At 40.6% G+C, this 21,481-nt stretch overlaps 1 protein-coding gene and 1 long non-coding RNA gene across 4 annotated transcripts in view; both read left to right on the top strand.

Annotated features, from left to right (window-relative positions):
• Positions 1-1,311: 1,311 nt before the first annotated feature.
• CDKN2C (cyclin dependent kinase inhibitor 2C) lies at positions 1,312-6,432 on the top strand. Of its 2 annotated transcripts, XM_070405093.1 has the most exons (3): positions 1,312-1,697; positions 2,137-2,276; positions 5,682-6,432. In XM_070405093.1, the coding sequence occupies exons 2-3, from the start codon at positions 2,148-2,150 to the stop codon at positions 6,057-6,059; spliced, it is 507 nt and encodes a 168-aa protein (XP_070261194.1). In that variant the 5' UTR covers positions 1,312-1,697; positions 2,137-2,147; the 3' UTR covers positions 6,060-6,432. The 2 variants fall into 2 exon arrangements, with proteins under 2 accessions (XP_070261194.1, XP_070261193.1); XM_070405092.1 differs by lacking the exon at positions 1,312-1,697 and having other exon boundaries at positions 2,008-2,276; positions 5,682-6,431.
• Positions 6,433-9,249: 2,817 nt separating this feature from the next.
• LOC139001796 (uncharacterized) overlaps positions 9,250-21,481 on the top strand; it is a 29,809-nt gene continuing 17,577 nt past the window's right edge. Inside the window, exons 1-3 of one of the 2 annotated variants that reach the window (XR_011470106.1) lie at positions 9,250-9,860; positions 11,739-11,896; positions 12,311-12,877. This is a non-coding gene — a long non-coding RNA (uncharacterized lncRNA). Of the gene's footprint in view, positions 9,861-11,738; positions 11,897-12,310; positions 12,878-21,481 lie in introns of those variants that run through there. The other variant, XR_011470107.1, reaches the window with a different exon arrangement.

The following is a 21,481-nucleotide window of genomic DNA, read 5'->3' on the forward strand; positions in this document are numbered from 1 at the left end:
GGCAGGTGCGAGGCCCGAGCGGCGGAGCGGAGGCCAGGTTTGCAGCGCGCGAGCCCCGGCGGAGGAGGCGGCCGGCGCAGGCCTCGCCGACGGAACTCCGGACGCCGAGCCGGGGAGCGCCGCGCGCGCCGGGCCCTCCGCCGGCCGCAGCCAGCGGCGCCGGGCCTCCAGGCCTGCGGCTCTCCGCAGCCGGACTCGTGGGCCAGCCCCGTCCCCTCTCGCCCGCCCCCGCCGGGTTCGCCGCAGCCCCGGGTCCCGCGTCGCCGACCCGCTCCCACCGGCCAGCAGGAGGAGGCCGAGGGGCTGGCGGGAGGGAGCCGGAGCCGGAGACCGAGGGTGGGAGGAGGAGGGGGGGAGGGAGGAGGCGGGAGGAAGGGCGCGGGGCGGGGGCGGAGCGCGAGGCGGGGCGGGCGAGCGCCGCTGGGGCTGGGGGCGGGGCGGGGGCGGGGCCCGGCCTTCCCGCTCCCGCGGCGCGGCAACTCGGCCGAGCCTCCTTAAAAGTCTGCCGTTAAAATGGGGGCGGGTTTTTCAACTCAAAAAGCGCTCAATTTTTTTCTTTTCAAAAAAAGCTGATGAGGTCGGAAAAAAGGGGAAAGAAACCGGCACGGTCTCTGCAGCGGCCCCAGACGTAGCAACTGTTGGAGCGAAAAGAGAAGCAAAGAAGGGAGGGAAGGAGGAGAGTAGGAAGGGGGACAACGCTCCAGTGTCTGTCGGGGTGAGGGGAGCAGGGACCGGCGATTTGGGGGGAGACCAGCTACAAAAGAAACTGTCACCCGGAGCGCTGCGGCTCGGGAGGAAGCGGCGCTGCCCAGGTCGGCTGCGGGGCACACAGCTGGCTGGCGGCCGCTGCCCTGTTGGCGGCACCGGCCGCGGGCAGAGGTCGGGGAACCGCGAGAGGCTGGCGAAGTGGCACCGGTGGCCGGAACGGCTGGGCTCTCGGTCGACAGGGCGGCGGGACTGGCCGCGACCTGGGATCGCGGTGACTCCCCAGACTCGGAGACCGGCTCCGGCTCCCCCGGACCCTCCCGCTCTCCGGCGGCCCCTCGGAAAGCCAGGGGAGGAAGGAGAGGACGGCGGCGGCCGCTCCGGGAGCGTCTCCCGTAGGAAGCCTGCGCTGGCTCGGTCGTAGGCGGGAAGTGACGGCTGGGCTGCCCCGGGCAGCCGCGATGCTGCAACGCGCTGCCCCAGCAGCCCGGGCCCGGTAGACGCTGCCCGCATCGCTCTCCCTGCCCTCGCGCTGCTGGGAGTCCCGGCACCCGGCGGGGCCGGCATGACCCGCTTGGCCGAGGCCCGCCGCGCGCCCGGCGGTCTCCGGAGACGCGCGCCCAGCCTGGCTCCCACAGCCTCGGAGGCTCGGCGGGGCGGCGGTGGCCCGGCGGGCGGGCTCCGGAGCCTTCCCGCGCGGCGTTAGCCCGCGTCTCGGCCCGGACGCGAAGCCAGGCCCCTCCCGAGGAGCCCAGGCCACCGAGGAGTCGCTGCGACCTGTGACTTGAGGGCTGCGGAACTACCACTCCCGTTTGCCTGCTGGCGATCATCTTTAACCCCCCGGAGGACGTCAGCATCCAGCTGCAGCGGCGCTCTCCCCGCCGCGGAGGACGGGACTACCCCTTCGGGCGTGACGGATGGAGACGAGCCTCCCGGAGGACCTGCCCCTGCCGTTGTGGCTCGCGCGGCTCCAGCCACCGCCGTGAACCAGGGTGGGTTAATGCCTCTTCTTCCCCGCAAATGTCTTTTCTTCCGCTGTATTTTCTCCCCCGGTCGAGCTCCCTAACCCTCCGCGCACATTCCTCGCAGAGACCTTTAGTGTTGTGACAGCTCTGCCTACATTTTCCATCCAGAGTAATTTACCAGGAATGTGTCTGTCTCTCGGTTGAATCACCAGAATTCTTCCTAGGGGTTAAGCTAAAAAGCGAGGAGCGAGCCCCTCTCCAATGGCTCAGTTTTGCTGAATAATCACGTGTGAATCGAGGGGCGGGCTTTTGGCAGGCAGATCTTACTAGTATTTACTACCAAGCTCTACTCCAGATTAACCATCCCAGTCCTTCTGTCAGCCTCCGATGCCATCATGCAGCCTGGTTAGGAGCGAAGGAAAGGGAGAAAAGAAAAACAACTAATTCATCTTTTCCCGATCGTCAGGACCCTAAAGAATGGCCGAACCTTGGGGGAACGAGTTGGCGTCCGCAGCTGCCAGGGGGGACCTAGAGCAACTTACTAGTTTGTTGCAAAATAATGTAAACGTCAATGCACAAAATGGATTTGGAAGGACTGCGCTGCAGGTTGGTATCCAGAGAGGTGGGGAAAACAGGTCAACAGCGTTGCCTACGTGACCCGGGTTTCTAGAATAGCAGCTTTTAAGCTTTGAGGGGTACAGAATTTCACTGTTTTTAAACCTAGTCGGTTGCCATATTTTATATCTTTAAGTGGATCCAACTCCCCAAAATGACGTACTTTGAACAAACTCGTCAAATCCAATAACATCCATGATATCAAGTAGATTCCAGGTTTGGTCTTAATTTTCGGAATGTTTTTATGATGGTGGGTATTTGAAAGCCATCGTAGCAGCGCCGAGTTGGGGGGGGGGGGAGGGGGGATAGACAGCTCTGTAAACACATTATTATGATTATTATTTGAAGTAAATACGCTGCTATTAGTGGTTTTCATACTTTGCTCCTATAATTGACTTTAACGTTAATTTTCTTGACTACTGACCGGGATGTTTTCCTTCTAATGCTTCACGTTTTGACAAACAACCTTTCCTCATTTGCAATGGGTGGACTGGGCACGGGGACAGGATGTACATTTCACAGTTAATGTAATACCATCCACCCATTCAGGATTGAGGAGGAATAAAAAATTGAATTTTCTAATCCGAGCTCAGCTTGTGTTTTTGTCTCTGCGGTCATGCCGTGGTATGTTCTAATTTTTAGTTATTAGATTTACAAGCAACAAATGAAACAAGTCCAGCTGCCAAATATTGTACCTGATGATTTTTTTTCCTCCTCTGGACATTATCCTGTAACTTAGTTGAAAGGCTTAAAAGAGAAAAATGGAAAATTGGTCTCAAATAGTTGCTTTATCAGAGTTCTAATGATATTCTTGTGAGCTAGTCTTATTCGGAAATGCTACACTTGAAACATTGAAAATTGGAGAGAGGGTTTTTAAGGTTCTTTATTTTAATTACAAGAATTAGAAAATTTAAGTGGAAGGATATATACTATTAACTGACAATGCCTATACAGTCTTACATTTTTAATCAGAATACACTGACCTTGCAAAATTTTCAGTATTATGGAAGCTTATGTATATATATTAAATAATTTATCTTGTTATTTCAGATAGATTAAGTGGGGAAAGAATTTTTTTCTTTTTCTACTTAGTAGTTTTAACAGGTGTGGTGATAGCAATGTCACAAGTTTAATATATTTAAAAGTTTTCTATTGAAAACTAAAAGATTTTATAAATCTCACAATGAGACTCTTAACCCATGTTAAGAATAAAACCTTGCAGGACTTTTGATGAACAGGAAGACTGGGAAATTAATACTGAAAACAAGTTTTGACAAACATTTTAAATAAAATCTGCAATCTTGTTTACATTAAATATATTTATCAAGATACTAACACCCACTTATTGTGAATTAGTCCTTGTACATATGATGAAATATACACAAACAGGAGTCTCAAGGCTTACTTTCAGTATGTATAATCATGACTCTGAAGTTGTGTCATAATTCAAGAAAGAACTTTCTTTTAAAACAATTTCCAATATTACTGTTATTTACTATGAAAGATGGCAAATTTCCTTCTACATTTATATTTATTTAACTCAATTGTAAAAGTTTTTTTTTCCTTTGCTAGTGTAAGCTTTTCAATCAGGATAATATCAAAGGCCTTAATCATACATTTGCTTTACAAAGATCCAAGTTGTCTGTTTATTTTTCCTAGTCCAGGTTCTTAAATGTGACTAAATCTTTAGAGGCAGTTGTGGCAAAAAATTAGATTGTGTTGATTTTTAATGATGAAAAAGTATACTTCATTGAAGCTCTTGAAAAACAAATTATGTATCATTCTTACCACTGCCCCAAAGGCAGGGCTAAAAGCCAGGAAGGTTTTATCGACAGGGAGGCTTAGTATCTTGGACATCTATATAGTTTGCATTTATAAAATATTATTTATTCTAATATTACTTAATTTGTGATTATTTTTAAAAAACAAACATTCTAAAGGGATAAACTTTGTATGTATTTTTCAATGGGTTATATTTAATTTCACAAATATTTAAGTGTCTATTATGCAATCTATGTATTATAAATTTATATTATTATGAGTATACCTAAATATAAATGAAATAAGTTAAAATGCTGAAATTTTTGGCATGTTAATGAGACTATATTTTTTCACAACTAAATTATATATATTGTATAAATAACTGCGTGCTGCTCCACAAGATATTTTATAAGTATGAGAGCCTAATAGACATCTCTTATTAGAGTGAAATATGTATATTCAAACAAAAGTAGATAAGTCTTTATCATGTGAATTATTTGAATATTGACAGCAAATTTTAATACTACATTCTGGCTTTTCAAGTGTTGGCAGTTTACAAATAGCTATTCCTAAATTCCTGACATTAACTGCAAAAGGAAATAAGGTGGGATCACCAGCTGATTATTAAATGGGCTCAACCACACACGCTGTCTGTGTCCCAAAGTACATATTAAATATCTTATTTTCTTTTGCTCACTTTAAAATCAGAAGGCCAATTAGAACTTTAAAAACAATAAGTAATATAGAAGGCTTAGACTGTTCCATTCTTTTCAAGAGCAGTTGCCATATAATCATCTCCTATCTGATACACGGCATGTCTTGAATTTAGTTTTAGGTAAGTCAATATCATAAACATGGAGAACGCTATTATTTACTTAACACCTAATAATCAGTAACATTTAAAAATTTCAAGTGAAGGATTATAAGTGCTAAATACACCTCATACCTCGTAGCCAATATGTAATAATTTGCAAATAAAATTTTAAAAAAACACTTGGGAATTTGGCACTATATCTATTGGGGGAGATTAATTGTGAAAATTAATCATTTAAGAAATGTCAGATCTGAATTTTTAATAGATCATTTTTACACTAGGTAATGGAGACTGATGTGTAGAAACACTTCTTTGGGGATTAAAAGAAACTCACTCCCCTTATTTCTTTTCAGTGGCTACTTAGAAAATAAATGTTGCCCACCTTTAATTTTCCAGAATAAATACTCGAGGTATATTTTATGAGTATGAACAAGCACAGAAGACTCTTATTTAAATCTCAATTTCCATTTCTTTTCTCTTAATAAATTCACGAAGTTACACACCCCTTCATGGGAGATAGAGAACTGAGTTGTGAGTGAATTTTATACAACTTGAACTAGTTCTATTTTACTGATCAGTTTATCCTACTTTGGGGCTCGTTTAAGATATTCCATCATATATGCTAAATTTTTATAAGTTTTCTTCTAGTTATACCTACTAGTACTTTCCTTCTTGCAACTGAGTCCTTCAAACTCCATCACATGGGTCTTCCCCAAGTACTTCTTCACTAAACATAATTACATAAATAGGAGAGGTGGATATTTTAAAATATTCTTGTAGTAGAAGCACTTAAAGGATTCTACTCTCTTCTTCTTTTCCAGGTTATGAAACTTGGAAATCCCGAGATTGCCAGGAGACTACTGCTTAGAGGTGCTAATCCCAATTTGAAAGACGGAACTGGTTTCGCTGTCATTCATGATGCAGCCAGAGCGGGTTTCCTGGACACTTTACAGACTTTGCTGGAGTTTCAAGCTGACGTTAACATCGAGGATAATGAAGGGAACCTGCCTTTGCACTTGGCTGCCAAAGAAGGCCACCTCCCGGTGGTGGAGTTCCTTGTGAAGCACACCACCAGCAACGTGGGGCATCGGAACCACAACGGGGATACCGCCTGCGACTTGGCCAGGCTCTACCGGAGGAACGAGGTCGTTAGCCTGATGGAGGGAAGCCGGGCGGAGGGAGCTGAGAATCTACAGTGAATGTGGGGAGGGCTCTCCCACCACACTGCCTGCTATTCTGTCAGTTAAATGGTTGGCTGTCCGATTTTAATATCATTTGTTAAAATTCAGTTTTGTCATATTTTAAGCAGCTTGTTAAATCTTCTGAAAGTGCTAAATGGAAATCTTACTACAGGTTTATGAATATATCTTTTTCACCTACAGAATCGTGAGTTCTAACATATAATTGCAAATAGCTTTGGCTTTCTTATTATTATTTTATCTTCCCTTTACTTTTTCTTGGCTTATTTCTCCCTTTGCTAGTCTCAATACCCAACTTGATGACTTTATTTTAAAAATGATTTGTCCTGATGCTTCTTTTGCCTAATTAAAACACTTTTCCAAAACAGGACAATGTTTCTCTGTGACTTCCATGCCTCTATTAGAATAACCCCCATATAATTTGCCACCTCCTAGGAGATCATGTTTTATATCTTGACATTAGAAAACGTAGACCAACTGGGAAACTAGGCATATTCTCTTGAGGATTCAGTTATTCTTTTCTTCCTTTCCTGATGTCTTTCCCAAAAGAGTTTACTTGGTGCCTTGTATTTCTGCTTTAAAGTAGGATATGAACAACTTTTTTGAACATCAAACCTGAAATTATTTCAGTGTGAATTAATCCTACTGTTCAATCTTCCCTTTTTCTCAAACTTAATTGAATAGTTGGAAAAACAGGTTTCAGAATAGCAATCTAAAAACAATTATATGTTAGCTCTAAAAGCCACTTTTAAAAGAAAGTACCACCTTAAAAGTGCCTCCCATTAGTTGATTTTTTAAAAAATCACAAATAAAATAATTGGTTAACAAATTTCCCCAAAATAATACCATAAGTATACTAAGTGCAACACTGGCTTTTTCTCCCTGAATGACAGAAATGTAAAATTATAAAATGTCTATGTATTAAAAATAATACAAACATAAATTTTTAGGGGGTTAAATGTTCAGCAAGAAAAAAATATAAATTACATGAGAGTCATAAGTATTTTAGGGGCTGCAGTATAATAAATACATAAACATTTACAAAAAGTACATAGGTCACTCCTACATATAGTACTTGATTCCCACAAAGCTTATTAGTAAAGGCATATAAAATATTTTTAAGAATATATTAAGCTAAAAATAATTTTTGAATGACATAAAAATATCATATTTCTGAGAGAATTTTCCAGCATCTATTAGTCTGTCATTTCAATTAAAGATTGTAACCAGAATATTTCAATGCAGTTACCATTTATAAATTTATAAATACTTTATTCATATTCTCCCATATGAACAAAGATGTTTTATGTGAAAGTTTCCTCCTTCTGCTTCACAAGCTCTCTGCCCTCGCTCCAAAAAGAACAAAATACTTCAAGGTTTATTGAAGGATATGGTTCTGATGCCTGCCCTAACAAGGACTGGAATGATTGCAAGGCAAGTGGTTTTTCAATAATGTGTTTTTCATGCTAATATAAAAAGAGTATAGGATAAAAGATTTAATCCTTTTAATTTGGCACTAACGTTCACCTTCCCTAAGCAACAGGATTTCAACTTCTGCCACCTCCAACCACAAGTTACTGAACAAATTTATTTTTGACAGCAACATGAAATTAACTTTAAAACACATTTGAAAATTTAGAAAAAGTAGAAATTGAGGTGATTTTGAAGGAAAAGGTGTTGTATTTGGATTTTAAAACTAGAACATTGCTTAAGTAAGATGGCTATTTTTCTAAACACAAGATTACTAAAAACATAAAACAACCCTTCTTAGAAGTTTTAACTGCAAAGATGGAAGTTTCTGAGTTTAAAGTCGAGTTTAATGGCCTTTTATGTTTCCACCAAGTCTCAGTATTAAAATTGCTCGATGGAGACCAAATATAAAGTTATAGGACTCAGAAAGCTAAAGAGAAGGAGGTACTTCTGCAGTGGCTTTGTCCATAGGTGGTGGGAACGCATAAGAGGACAAGGAGCTCATCTCTTTTCAGCCTAAAATTTGCTAGTCATTAAATATCGCCACATTTCTCTGGCAGGAAATAGCTTTGCTAATCTAAGTATTTTAGAAATGAGTTATGTGGTCCCCTCTAGGAAATATGAAAAACCATTATTCATTCTCTCACAAACCTCAATAATATTCGGTAAGACTCTTGAATATGCCGACACGTATAGGATGAAAGAAGGGTGTTGCTGAGTTTAATCGAGTCTAAACTTTGCAGTGAGCTGAGGTGGGGAAGGGTCTGAACTTATTCGGACACAGAATGAAGAGGCAAGTGCTAATTAATGGAGGAATCAGAGCCCCCGGAGAGGACGCTATAGAAAGGATGGAGGGTGCTAAACAGCTCTGCCCTCTTAAATTCAGTTCCCCACTGTGTCCGTACCCAAGTTATCAGGGAAACTCAGGCTCAGCCTTTGCCCAGTGTAAGCTGAATCGGGACTTACACCTCGAGGAAGGGGGCACTAACTGTACCTCAGTCCACGTTCTGTTTCCTGAGACAGTAAGCCAACTGCATTTTAACATATTTCAGTAGTGAATCAATACTTTTCTGGTGAACATTTCGCATCTCTCAACGGTGTGAGATGAGCTCGTACACACACACACACACACACACACACACACTAAATGCTGGGTGATGGATAAAAGAATTCGGTCCCGGCAAGCAATTCAATTGGTAATATTATAAATTCCCCTTATCGTGGGATCTGTGGCTCCGGACTGGTTTCGAAATCTCAGTTCCCAAAAAGGTGCTTTTGCCTGGAGTAGAAGCAATAGCCCAGAAGCGCTGCAAGATCACACTGCTGGAGCGAGAAGGGTGCTATTTACAGCTCTCCTGACTGCCCTGAGCCCTAAGTGACCTTCATCAAATGCCTACGGGGCGGACGGGGTGTGTGTGTGTGGGGGGGGGGAGGGTAGGGGGGGAGAGTCCCTCTCGGTCTCTAGAGACTTTTGATTTTACACTGCAGTTCGAACACACACACACACACACACACACACACACACGCATGCAAACAGGTCCACGCAGGGACCTAGAGTGAGGCAGCAGACAAATATTCTGCCCAGAGCCAACCCAAGCCCCCTTTGAGGGGCTGCGAAGACATCCTTTCTGTCCCTTCGAAACTGTCCAGCCTCCCACTGCAGCTCCAGGCTCTCTAGTGAGGAAGCTGGAGCCCAGAGCTCCCTCCGGGCGCGCAGAAAAGCCCGGGGTGGGGGTGGGGGAGTTTCAAAACCGTTAGCTCGCGTTTTTTTTTTTTTTCTTTTCCCTCCCTCGCTAAGGTTTCTTTTCTTTTCTCTTCCTGTCCAAATATTTCAAATTTCCGCGCCTTAAATAACAGTCTCTTTTTATTTAGTTGGTTTCCTCGGCAGGTTTGTCCGCCCGCTTGTCTCTGCCCTCCAGCGCGCCCGAGGCGCCTCGGGCGCCACCGCGCTGCCTGCAAGCCCGCAACCCGCAGCCCCGCGGCCCCTGGTCGCCACCCGCGGCCCAGCCTGCGGGGCCCAGGTCGCCCGCCGGAGCCACAGCCCCCTCTGGCCGCGACCTCGCCTGACCCTGCTCTCCGGGCGCTCAGACCAACTAAGGCCGTCCCCCGCCCTGACGCCTGTCTGCCTCGCCGCTCGACTTCCCCGCCCGGACTTTGGAGCCTATTCTGCCTTGGGGTTTGGAACACAGTCGCCGAGGAGCGGCGGGAGGGCCGCAGCGAGAGGAGCGCAGCGGAGGAGGCAGTGGCGGGAGCCTCCCCAGCCCCCAACCCGCGGGTAACCTTGGAGGCGCCCTCGGAGTGAGTGTGTGCGCGGCCGCTCCACCAGCTGGGGTGAGCGGGCGCGCTGCGCGGCGGGCAGTAGGCGGGAGTTGGGGGCGGGGAGGAGGAGCGGGTGCCCGGCTCCTCCCGGGAGCTGCGGGCCACCGGGGCGGCCGGGTCCCCCGGCCTGAGCCCTCCGGCGACTGTCCCCCAGAAGGCGGCAGCCATCCCACGGGATAGTTCCGGCAACCTGCGCCTGAGGACTGAGGCCAGAGGGCGACACGGGCGCAGGGGCTAGCGGGCCGGTGAGTGCCCAGCTCTCTGCAGAGGTGAGCTGGCTGCCGAACTCTGGAGCCACTCCTTGCCCAGTGCCAATGCCAGCACTGCCTTCCCTCCTCTCCCTCCTCCCCCCACCCCTGACAGCTGAGGACAGCCGGGCTCCGAGCCTCGCGTCCAAATGCGTGGCGGCAAATACCTCTCAGGCTTCTCAGCCATAGACTGTTCATGAAGATTCGTTGTGGTGTTGCTGTTACCATCGCCCCCCTAAATTACTAAACGTCCTGCATTGAAAATGCACGTTCAGAGTGAAACCCCGAGAATCGCAGGCCTGCAGGGACTTTGTGTGGAGCTGGGGTGCGCAAAATACCTAGAAGGAGTCGGTTTTTCAACCCAGAATAGATCCGAAAATGGACTATGGATCTTCAGAAGATGCCACAAAAGAATAATCTTTCCCCGAATCTGGGTATTGACTTTGTGAATTAAGGTGCCAATGAAATGTTTTACCATCTGCTACAGAAATATTGTGCGAGCTTCAGGTGTTAGGATGTGGGTTTGGAATTTTCTGTGCCTTCTTTAATCCTCAAAGACATCAAATAACAACAGCATGGTAACACACCAGGCAAGCGAGCCAAGGTTATCCTTGCTGCCCACAGCACCTGCAAAAGCACAAGTGTAACTCACATTTTGTTTCCTGGGTTCTAAAATGGCTTCTGAACCATCCAGAGGTACCAGCACATACGAGGAAGGGGAGGGGATGGGGCGGGAGGAGAATTTGTACATTTAAAAAAAGAAATACAGATATTATTACACTTCAGCTATTCCACCTCACCTCTCTTTCTCCCCGCCCCCATCCTCATTGGTCAGTATGCAGGCCTATTCAATAATTCTATATACAGCCTTTTTCTCTTCTCTCACTACCCCCATCCTAAAAAGCTAGTCAGCTAAAAATATCAGCTCTTTTTGGGAGGAAGTTTAAAAACCTTATCCAAACTACCCATCATTTATTTTTGAATACTAAAAAGAAATCCTACATATAATCAATAGTATAAAAGAAGAAATAATTTAGCAAGACCTCAAACGCACTCAAATTAGAATAATAGTGATATTGTCTCTTAACATTAAAATAATGGGACTATTTCTGGGATTAATAGGTGAAAAGCTCAAAAATATCCATTAAAATGTTTGGAAACAGAAGTTTCTGCTTTTCCTTACATTTCATCAGTACAGTAGTTATTTAGAGGAAATTGGTACTTTATCTTGACCATATAAAGCACTATTATGTCATTTTTTTTAGTTCTATGCCTTAGTTTTTCAGATTAGTTATGTGAATAGTGAAAGTTCATATATAGAACTGACATCTTTTAATGTTAAAGTTTTAATTTAGAAATGCAACCAAAATATCACAACCAAATTAAAATATAGTCCACTTCCACTCCTCTGTTTCTTCTAACTGTACAGTTTGCACAACTTGCTGGTTAAAGAAGTCTGCCCTGAGTTTAAAATTTATGCCTTGGAAGCATGATTTCCTAAAGTAAAATAAAACTTACTGGTCTTTAGGACTATTCTATAATTTGGCTACTCTGTGTACAGCTAATGTAACAATATCTCCATTTCCTACATTTTAGAACTATTGTAAAAGCCACATGGGCCTAAATAGTTCTTGTTCCACAGTTTCTCTTTCAGATATTTGTATTAAGAAGAGACTATCCTCAATGATGCAGCAGCATTCTGATGATGGCCATTCTGCTAATTCAAGAACTTCAGACCGAACTTATACAGGCCATTTTAAAAGAAGCATGCATTTCTTCTTTTGTCAAAGCTTAGAACAGGTATAAATAAATGTTAACATTTGAAAGGCCTAAAATAATTAATTTGTAAATCAGTTATAGTATGGTGATGATTCAAGTTGAACATTTAAAAACCTCATATATTAGAAGAATAAATGGGATCAATTTATTAAATTGAGTAGCATTTGATGATAATGAATAGTACAATATTCCCTTCCTCAATATTTAAATAAGCAAGAGTGTGTATTGTGGTATTATTTTTAATTGTGAAAGACATTATATAATTATCATCATATAAAGGTAATTGATCAGTCCAGGGTCTCTTTTTCAATGTTAGGTAAATACAGTTAAAGCAGTCTTTTTCTTAAAAAAAAAAAATACTTCACTATTCTCACCTATATTTTTGACTGTCCTATCTTTCTTTTTCTTTTTTTTTTTTTTGCTTCCACATTTTAGGTGATGAACAAAAAAGCACATACAAAGAGGTTTTCAATTCTCCTTTATTCCTGCTTCCTCAGCCATCTATTTCTCTATTCACAAATATTACTTCAACTTTAAAAATATTTCATGATGCTGAAAGTACTTATTATTCCTATTAATTTAAACTGATGATAGGCCTATGAGTGCAAGCATTCAGCCTGTATTTTATTTAAAATAAAGTTCAGTGAAGCGAGTGTAGATATTAGGTTGTTGCAAGTTTGTATTTAGGTTATGAATATAAATTAGTTGGAATCTTAAAAATGTTTTAATATTTTGACATATGCTATGATTTTCAGCACACAATCAAGATTTAGAAAATCTTAAATTTAATTTCTGGTCTTTGGAAAATAATTTAATATATTTTAATTCGCCATATTAAGATAAAGCTAGTTGTTTTCACCAATAAAAAGTTAAAATGTAGATACTTATAGAAAAATATGGAGAGAACGATGATATCAGATCAAAAGCATTTTCTAAAAATAAATTACAACTACTGGTAAATGGTCTATTTTAGTTGTAGTATTTTTTTTTTTTGCACTTGACACATGGACTTAACTTTTCTATGTTTATCTATAAGCATATAATTGGTATTAGACAGATAATCAAAATAATACTTTGTGGACCTGTCCTATATGAGTATTTTCTGTATATGTGTGTATGTTTAGATATTTCTTACCAAAGTTCAGTACTGAGCAAATATATATTTTGAAAAATACTACCAGTTCACTTTAAGATGTTAAATTATGATCTGCTACAGAAATATAAGCTGATAATTTTTAAGGTATAGGTGAGATCATTTTTATTAATGTTTCAAGGAAGGATAAGAAATTAAAACCTTAGAACTGAAAACACTGATGCAGACCCTAGTTCTACCTACGTTTTGTTTCAAATTCTTGTCATGAGGCAAATGTATATGAAAGCCATGTAACATTCACAATTAATGTAAACAAATTTGAACTATTAGAAATAGAATTGTGATAGCAGCAAGAAGAATGGATATTTTAAATGTTTTAGATAGCCTACCTGTAGGTTAATTTCATGTTAATTACATAATGGGCGATTTGTTAAATAATCCAAAACCAAGGACAAAATAAGACCAGTAAAAGATATTTGCTCAAGAACTCAAAAGCAGGGAAAATAAGACCAAAAAATATTTTTTCATTACACCATCATGGGAAATATAAACAAATTAATTTTTTTGGTATGGATAATTTTACAGTTTCCAGTGAAGTTTTTGTTTGTTTGTTTGTCGATTTTTTACCATTTCACATGGATAATGCTTTTAAAACACATAGCTAGACAATAACCACTTACTATTTATGGTCATATTTTTAAATTACATACATATGTTTTATTTAAATACAACACATACACATTCTGCCCCAAAATAGCAAGTTCAGCACCATTCTAAAATGGTAAGTGGGTATAATTGGACATTTGAACTAGACTGAGGGGCTGTTTAATGTGAAGCCCAAGTAGGGCCACAGGGGAGAGAATACAATACTGGCCAAATGCTGGCTACTTGCTTAAGAGTAATCAAAATGACTCTGAGCTAGTGTAAATTGCCTATAATTTTTTAAATACACCATGCACCTACTGGAAAAGCAAGTGACTTTACACAAAGACTGTTAAAAGAAGGAATACATATATTTTGCATCCGGAAGGACTTCACAGATGTCATGTAGGAAATATTAATATAGAAATATAAAAGAACTGTACATAAGAACATCAGTTGAAAATATATGATGGCTTTCAATTTCTTTAAAATGGTTTGTGTATCATGTCTTAAAGATTTAAAATGCAGTTTTTCAAAATATGACTAATATCTATAAAACACACAACACCAACTTATTATCATTCTAATTTTTTAAAGCCCCCCTCCCTCCCCAAATACTCAAAGGGACCTTTTAGTTCATCTGGTCCTATTGAAAGATCATGCACCAATCCTAAGATCAGCAAATAAAGTTTGTGGCTTACCTACATAAAAGAACTTTGAAGATCAGTGCCTTCTAAGGAAAATGTTCTGCCTGGAATGACCAGGATAAAATTGTGGAAATTTTTAGTAGCACATTTTTGAACAAATACATAATAATATTTAGGATCAATTTAACATTTCTACAGTATAGTAATATATCATTGTTTTGAGTTTAAATATATAGATTTAAATTATAGAATGCTGTGTATGGCTATTGGCAGGTTTCTCTTTATTCATGAACAGAATAGCTTGAAGAAAAGTCAGGTCAAAACATACAATTCAGACATAAAATTCAAGTTACAGAACAACAATGACATTAAATCAGCCAACAGAAAAACTGATTTACACAATAATCTATTAATTTGGGTAAAAGGCATGCTAAGAACAAAATATTTAAATTTATTTCCATTAGATTAAAAGATTACATATAAGCCTAACCAATGGACACAGACACTGGGGGGGAGGGGGCAAGGGCATGAGTGTGTGTGTGGAGGGAGTAATGTGGGGATAAGGACACAAATGTAATACCTTAATCAATAAAGAAAAAAATCAATTAAAAAACATACAAAAAAAGATTACTGATTTCTTATCCAATATTGTAGGAAATAAAGTCCTAAATATTTAGAAAAGCGATATGAACATCCAAAAAAACAAGTGGGTCTCTATTCAGAATATGTGACAGTAATTGATCTGGGGGGATTATCCAACGATATTTTAATATAGTTATGAATATGTTAGCATATAAAAATGCTGCATTATATTGAATTTTGTCAATATCTAGTAGGCTGTTAAATTGTATGTATACAAAGAAAAATAGGAGATACTTTAATAAATGTCTTTCTTTTTGGTACTTCTTAATTTATACATATATTAATTCAGCTTACATTTCAGTAAAAGGAGAAAGAAAAGAAACAAAACCAAGTAAGTTACTAAATCAGCATTTATTATTTCCTTCTGTATTACTTAATTTAATATTCATAACTATCTCATGGATTGAGCTTTATTCTCCCATTTTACAAACTGGAAAATACAGATTAATGATGCTTTGTAACTTGCCCCTGGTCACAGGCTGGTAACTTATAGCATAAGAATACAAACTTATGCCTTTTTTTTTTCTTCATTATTGCCAGATGGAAAACTCTTTCAGGGAAATTACCATAATCAGTCAATTCAACACTCTCACATTAAGGACCCATCATTATAGCCACTTAATAGGTTTACAACCTTGGGACTAATTATATCCAAGACTTTCCACATCTGTAAATGGGGGTAATAATACCTAATTTGCCATGTTATTGTAAATAATAAATGAAATGTGTATAAATTTCCTGGTACTCAGTAACCCTTTAATAAATGGCATCTATTATTATGGGGAATACAAAGGAACAAAATTCATTCTTAACCTCAAGGAACTTAAAACTATTTGGGTACCTAAAGTTTACAACTGGAATGCAAGCAAGGTATGAGCAAGTGTATGGTAGTATGTGCACAGACTGCACCAAAAAAGCAGCCTCATTAGGCAAAATCTTATTAAGAGGCTTATGATACGATTTAAATATACGACAGTGGAAAACTGTCCCTTACTGAGCAAAAAAAGGAAAAGCCACCTTAAAATAATTGACTGTTTTTCTAGCATGTACTCTCTGAGGTTGTCTATATCTAACCAATATATCAGGTGAACAATGGAAAGTAACTGCATGGACATAAAGTATATTCTAAAAAGCATACATAAGCAGGTAGTTTGAAAGATTGCCTTCATTATTTTGGAGTAAGTGACTGTTATAGCTCTGATTCAAATGGGAATCGGAAAATACCTAGAAGTTTCATAATCATTGCATGATGGGACCCAAAGTAAGTACTCAGTGCAAGATAGTGAAGGAATGGCTTAGGGCCAGATAAATTTTATTTCTAACCTTTGTACTTACTATGTGTCTCATCTTGAAACAGGCACTTAACCTTTCTGATCCTCATTTCCTCACTTGTAAAATGGGAACAATAATTTACTTTATAGGGTTGTAATAATTAGGAATTATATTTATTAGTTATTCCATACTTTAGGAGACTTGGAAGGCCATACACTTGAGATTTTTATATTAATAGAAAGAAAAGAAAATCCCTCTTAAGTGACTATAACCTTGAGTAATAGACATTTGTGGATTAAGAATAAGAACTTTGAATTAAGATTTAAAGTCATCACTTCACCAACTTACACACCTATGCATGTGACCAATATACAAGTACATTCAGTTTAATAACCACACTTATTAACTACCTATTATATGTATGGTATTTTTCTACATACTGAGTATTAGAAGGTGAGTAAGACACCCTCTCAACCTTCAAGGAACTAATGAGAAAATACCATGTACAGAGCATAATAGGATATGATGCATAATAAAGGAACAAAAGAAATAATAAATTATACTTGGAAATTAATAAGTACCAAGATAAACCAAACGCCATTTTCAGAAAGTTACTCTGGAAGAGTCAAGTAGACTTTCATTAACAAGTTGAAGACTAGATTTCCTAATAAACCTTTCCAAAAAAACCCAAACAGGCTGCTGGATAAAATATTTTTTTAAAAAAACATACTTTGGAATGCAGAGTTTCACTGGTGAGAAAGTAAAGGGAAATCTACAGAGATAAAAAATGAGGGAAAGTGAGTGCTGCTCTGGGGAGCATCCACTGATCCCTACTATATTAGTTTCCTGGGGCTGCCATAGCAAAGTACCACAACTGGGTGGCTTAAACAACAGAAATGCACTGCCTCACACTGCTAAATGCTAGAAGCCGGAGATGAGCTGATTCCTTCTGAGGCTGAAGGAGAATCTTTTTCATTCCTTTCCCCTAGTAGCCTCAGGTGTTTCTTAGCTGCAGATAGTGTTCTCCCTGCATCTTCACATTATCTTCCCTCTATGTATGTCTGCCTCTGCATACACATTTCCACTTTTATAAGGACACCAGTTATAATGATTTGGGGCCCACTAAAAATCTTAATCTGATGATCTGCAAAGACTCGTATTTCCAAATAAGATCACATTCACAGGTACTGGAGGTTAGGACTGCAACATTTGGGGGGGGAGGGGCGGGGAGCAAATAGGGAGGGACATAATTCAATCCAGAATACCTGTTAACCTAAAGTTTTAGTTTTAAAGAGATTTAAGGGGAGGATAAAAGATAATGCTTATTCCTGGCCAGTATAGTTCAGCTGGCTGGGCATTGTCCCATACACCAAAAGTTTGCTGGTTTGATTCCCCATCATCGATGTTTTTCTCTCTCTCTAAAAAAATCATAAATAAATAAATAAATAAATAAATAAATAAATAAGACAATGCTTAGGTCAACAACTTTTAACCCTTTTCACTTCATGGCACCCATAAAATAATTACTAAGATTCTGAGGCACACCAAAGGATATATTTTTTATTCTCCTGGAAAAAAAAAAAATGTATAATTGTGATTGATTTACCAAAAAAAACAAAAAAAAGTAATTATCTACCCTTTTTGCTCCAAAGTGACTTTTTAAAAAATCAGGTGTCTATCCTATATAATAAAGAGATAATATGCAAATGGTCATCATGCCCTCATGCCATCACGCTGTAACGGCTCACTCAACACTGGGGAGAGAGGAATGGAGACCAGCCAGGCTGTGGCCCAGGAGAGGGACAAGCCGCCCGCCCCACCATCCAGGGTGCCAGCAGCTGTGCCTGCGGCCTGGCCCAGGAGAGGGACAAGCCGCCTTCCCTGTGGCCCCGGGTTCCTGCGACTGCGGCTGACTCGGGTGAAACCAGCCCGGGTCCTGGGTGCCTGTGGCTGGCCAGAGGGAGGGAAGCCTGGGTCCCAGGTGCCTGCAACCAGCCAGAGAAGGGAATCCTGGGTCTCAGGTGTGGGGCGAGGCAGCAGGGGAGCAGTTAGGGGCAATCAGGAAGGCAGGCAGGCAAGCAGTTAGAAACCAGTGGTCCCGGATTACAAGAGGCAGTCGGATATCCCCTGAGGAATTCCGTATTGGAGAGGGGGCAGGCCAGACTGAGGGAGCCACCTCCACCCCGTGCACAAATTTCATGCACTGGGCCTCTAGTGCTTGTATATAAGGATTTCTGGTACCAAGAATTAAACAATCAGAGGCAACCTTATTATGTGAGATGACCAATAAGATGTAACTCTATTATATGACCTGTATATTTATGGTTCAAGAAGGGCATTCACATCAGACAGCTCTTGTTGTGTTGGCTGTTGTCATTTTAAAAATATATATTTTATTAATCTTTTACAGAGAGGAAGGGAGAGGGATAGAGAGTTAGAAACATCGATGAGAAAGAAACACTGATCAGCTGCCTCCCACACTCCCCCCCCCCCCCCCCACTGTGGATGTGCCTGCAACCAAGGTACATGTCCTTGACCGGAATCGAACCCAGGACTCTTCAGTTCGCAGGCCGACACTCTATCCACCGAGCCAAACCAGTCAGGGCTGTTGTCATTTTTTTATTTGATGATGTAAAGGAAAAGAGGTCAGTGCCCCTGACTAAATAGGTATTAAATGTCTCAAAAATTCTTGGAGCACACCAGTTGAAAATCGCTGGTTTAAAATATTCCTGCAGCCCTGGCCAGTTTTCTCTGTGGTTAGAGCATAGGCCTGTGAACAGAAGGGTCTCAGGTTTGATTCCTGGTCAAGGGTACCTACCTCAGTTGTAGGTCCCCAACCCGGTAGGTGCGCCTAGGGGTGTGTGCAGGGGGCAGCCAATCCATGTGTCTCTCTCACCACATCAATGTCTCTCTCTCTCACTCTCCCTACTCCTCATCCTCCACTCTCTCTAGAAATCAATGGAAAAAATATCCTCAGGTGAGGATTTAATTAATTAAAATACTCCTTAAAAAGGAAACTCCTGGTACCAATGACTTTACTGGTTAATTTTATCAAATTTTTAAGGAAGAACCAATGCTAACCTTATACAAAATCTTTCAGAAAAAAAGAGGAAGTATAAATACTTTCCAACTCATTTAATGACATCAGCATTACTCCCCTGTCTTCCCTCTGAGGTTTGATGGTCTGATCGATGATTCTCTGTCTCTGGATCTGTTTTTGTTCATCAGTTTATGTTGTTCATTATATTCCCCAAATGAGTGAGATTATGTGGTATTTATCTTTCTCCAACTGACTTATTTCACTTAGCACAATGCTCTTCAGATCCATCCATGCTGTTGCAAATGGTAGAAGTTCCTTCCTCTTTACAGCAGCGTAGTATTCCATTGTGTAAATATACCACAGTTTTTTAATCCACTCATCTGCTGATGGGCACTTAGGGTGTTTCCAAATCTTAGCTATTGTAAATTGTGCTGCTATGAACATAGACATGCATACATCCTTTCTGATTGATATTTCTGGTTTCTTGGGATATCTATTTATATAAAAACCCTGGGTGTAACGTCATGACCAAGGCTCGACCAACCAGAAGGAAGTCAGTCCTGCAGGGGTCGTCTTGGAAACGGCTGCACCCTCCCCGAGCTGTTTCCCATGAGGGCAGCGAGGTTTCAGGCAGGAACCCGCCCTCAGAGCATGGACGCACTGAGTCCTGGGTCCTTTTAGCAACAGTTGTGCCCTCCCAGAGCTGTTTCCTGGGAGGTAGAGGTTGAGGCAGAAACTGGCCCTTGGAGCGTGGAGGCATATCTTTATAAAGTTTTAATACATTATATTAGAGGTTGTGGTAGTACTGTTTTACCCCCAGTGTCTACAGGAATTGCTGCAAATTTACTTCTCGGTGGAAGCACCTTTCATTCCCAATATAAATTACCCATTCCACTAAATGAAACTTCAATTTCTAGACTCAATATAAACAGTGAAGTTGCTAAATCTATTAAAAAGGCCCAACTTCTCATTATTGATGAATGTACCATGGCATCCAGTCATGCTATAAACGCCATAGACAGATTACTAAGAGAAATTTGAATGTTGTATTTGGTGGGAAAGTTCTCCTTCTTGGAGGGGATTTTCGACAATGTCTCAGTATTGTACTGCATGCTATATGATCGGCCATAGTACAAACGAGTTTAAAGTACTGCAATGTTTGGGGATGTTTCAGGAAGTTGTCTCTTACAACAAATATGAGATCAGAGGATTCTGCTTATAGTGAATGGTTAGTAAAACTTGGAGATGGCAAACTTGATAGCAGTTTTCATTTAGGAATGGATATTATTGAAACCCCCTATGAAATGATTTGTAATGGATCTATTATTGAAGCTACCTTTGGAAATACTATATCTATAGATAATATTAAAAATATATCTAAACGTGCAATTCTTTGTCCAAAAAATGAGCACGTTCAAAAATTAAATGAAGAAATTTCGGATATACTCAGTGGAAATTTTCACACATATTTGAGTGATGATTCCATTGATTCCACAGATGATGCTGAAAAGGAAAATTTTCCCATCAAATTTCTTAACAGTATTACTCCTTTGGGAATGCCGTGTCATAAATAAAATTGAAAGTGGATGCAATCATCATGCTATTGAGAAATCTTAATAGTAAATGGGGTCTTTGTAATGGTACCAGATTTATTATCAAAAGATTACGACCTAACATTATTGAAGCTGAAGTATTAACAGGATCTGCAGAGGGAGAGGTTGTTCTGATTCCAAGAATTGATTTGTCCCCATCTGACACTGGCCTCCCATTTAAATTGATTCAATGACAGTTTCCTGTGATGCCAGCATTTGTGATGACTATTAATAAATCACAAGGACAAACTCTAGACAAAGTAGGCATATTCCTTCCTGAACCCGTTTTCACACATGGTCAGTTATATGTTGTTTTCTCTTGAGTTCGAACAGCATGTGATGTTAAAGTTAAGGTTCTAAATACTTCAGCAAAAGGGAAATTAGTCAAGCACTCTGAAAGTGTTTTCACTCTTAATGTGGTGTACAGGGAGATATTAGAATAAGTTTAATCACTTTATCAGTCATTGTTTGCATCACTGTTATTTTAATATCATGTTTTTGTTGTTTTTATATTATGGTTTTGTTGTTTTCATATCATGTTTTTGTCGTTTTTATATCATGCCTCTGTTGTTATATTCTATTGTTACTGTTTATTTATTAATAAATTTATATATTATTTTCATATACATTTTACTAATTTCCTTTCACCTCTCACACTTCTATTATAGAGAAAGGGCA

The sequence above is a fragment of the Myotis yumanensis genome, unplaced genomic scaffold (genome assembly GCF_028538775.1).
Source record: "Myotis yumanensis isolate MYYU_CA2020_CCGP unplaced genomic scaffold, mMyoYum1.0.hap1 SCAF_2, whole genome shotgun sequence".
NCBI lineage: Eukaryota > Metazoa > Chordata > Mammalia > Chiroptera > Vespertilionidae > Myotis > Myotis yumanensis.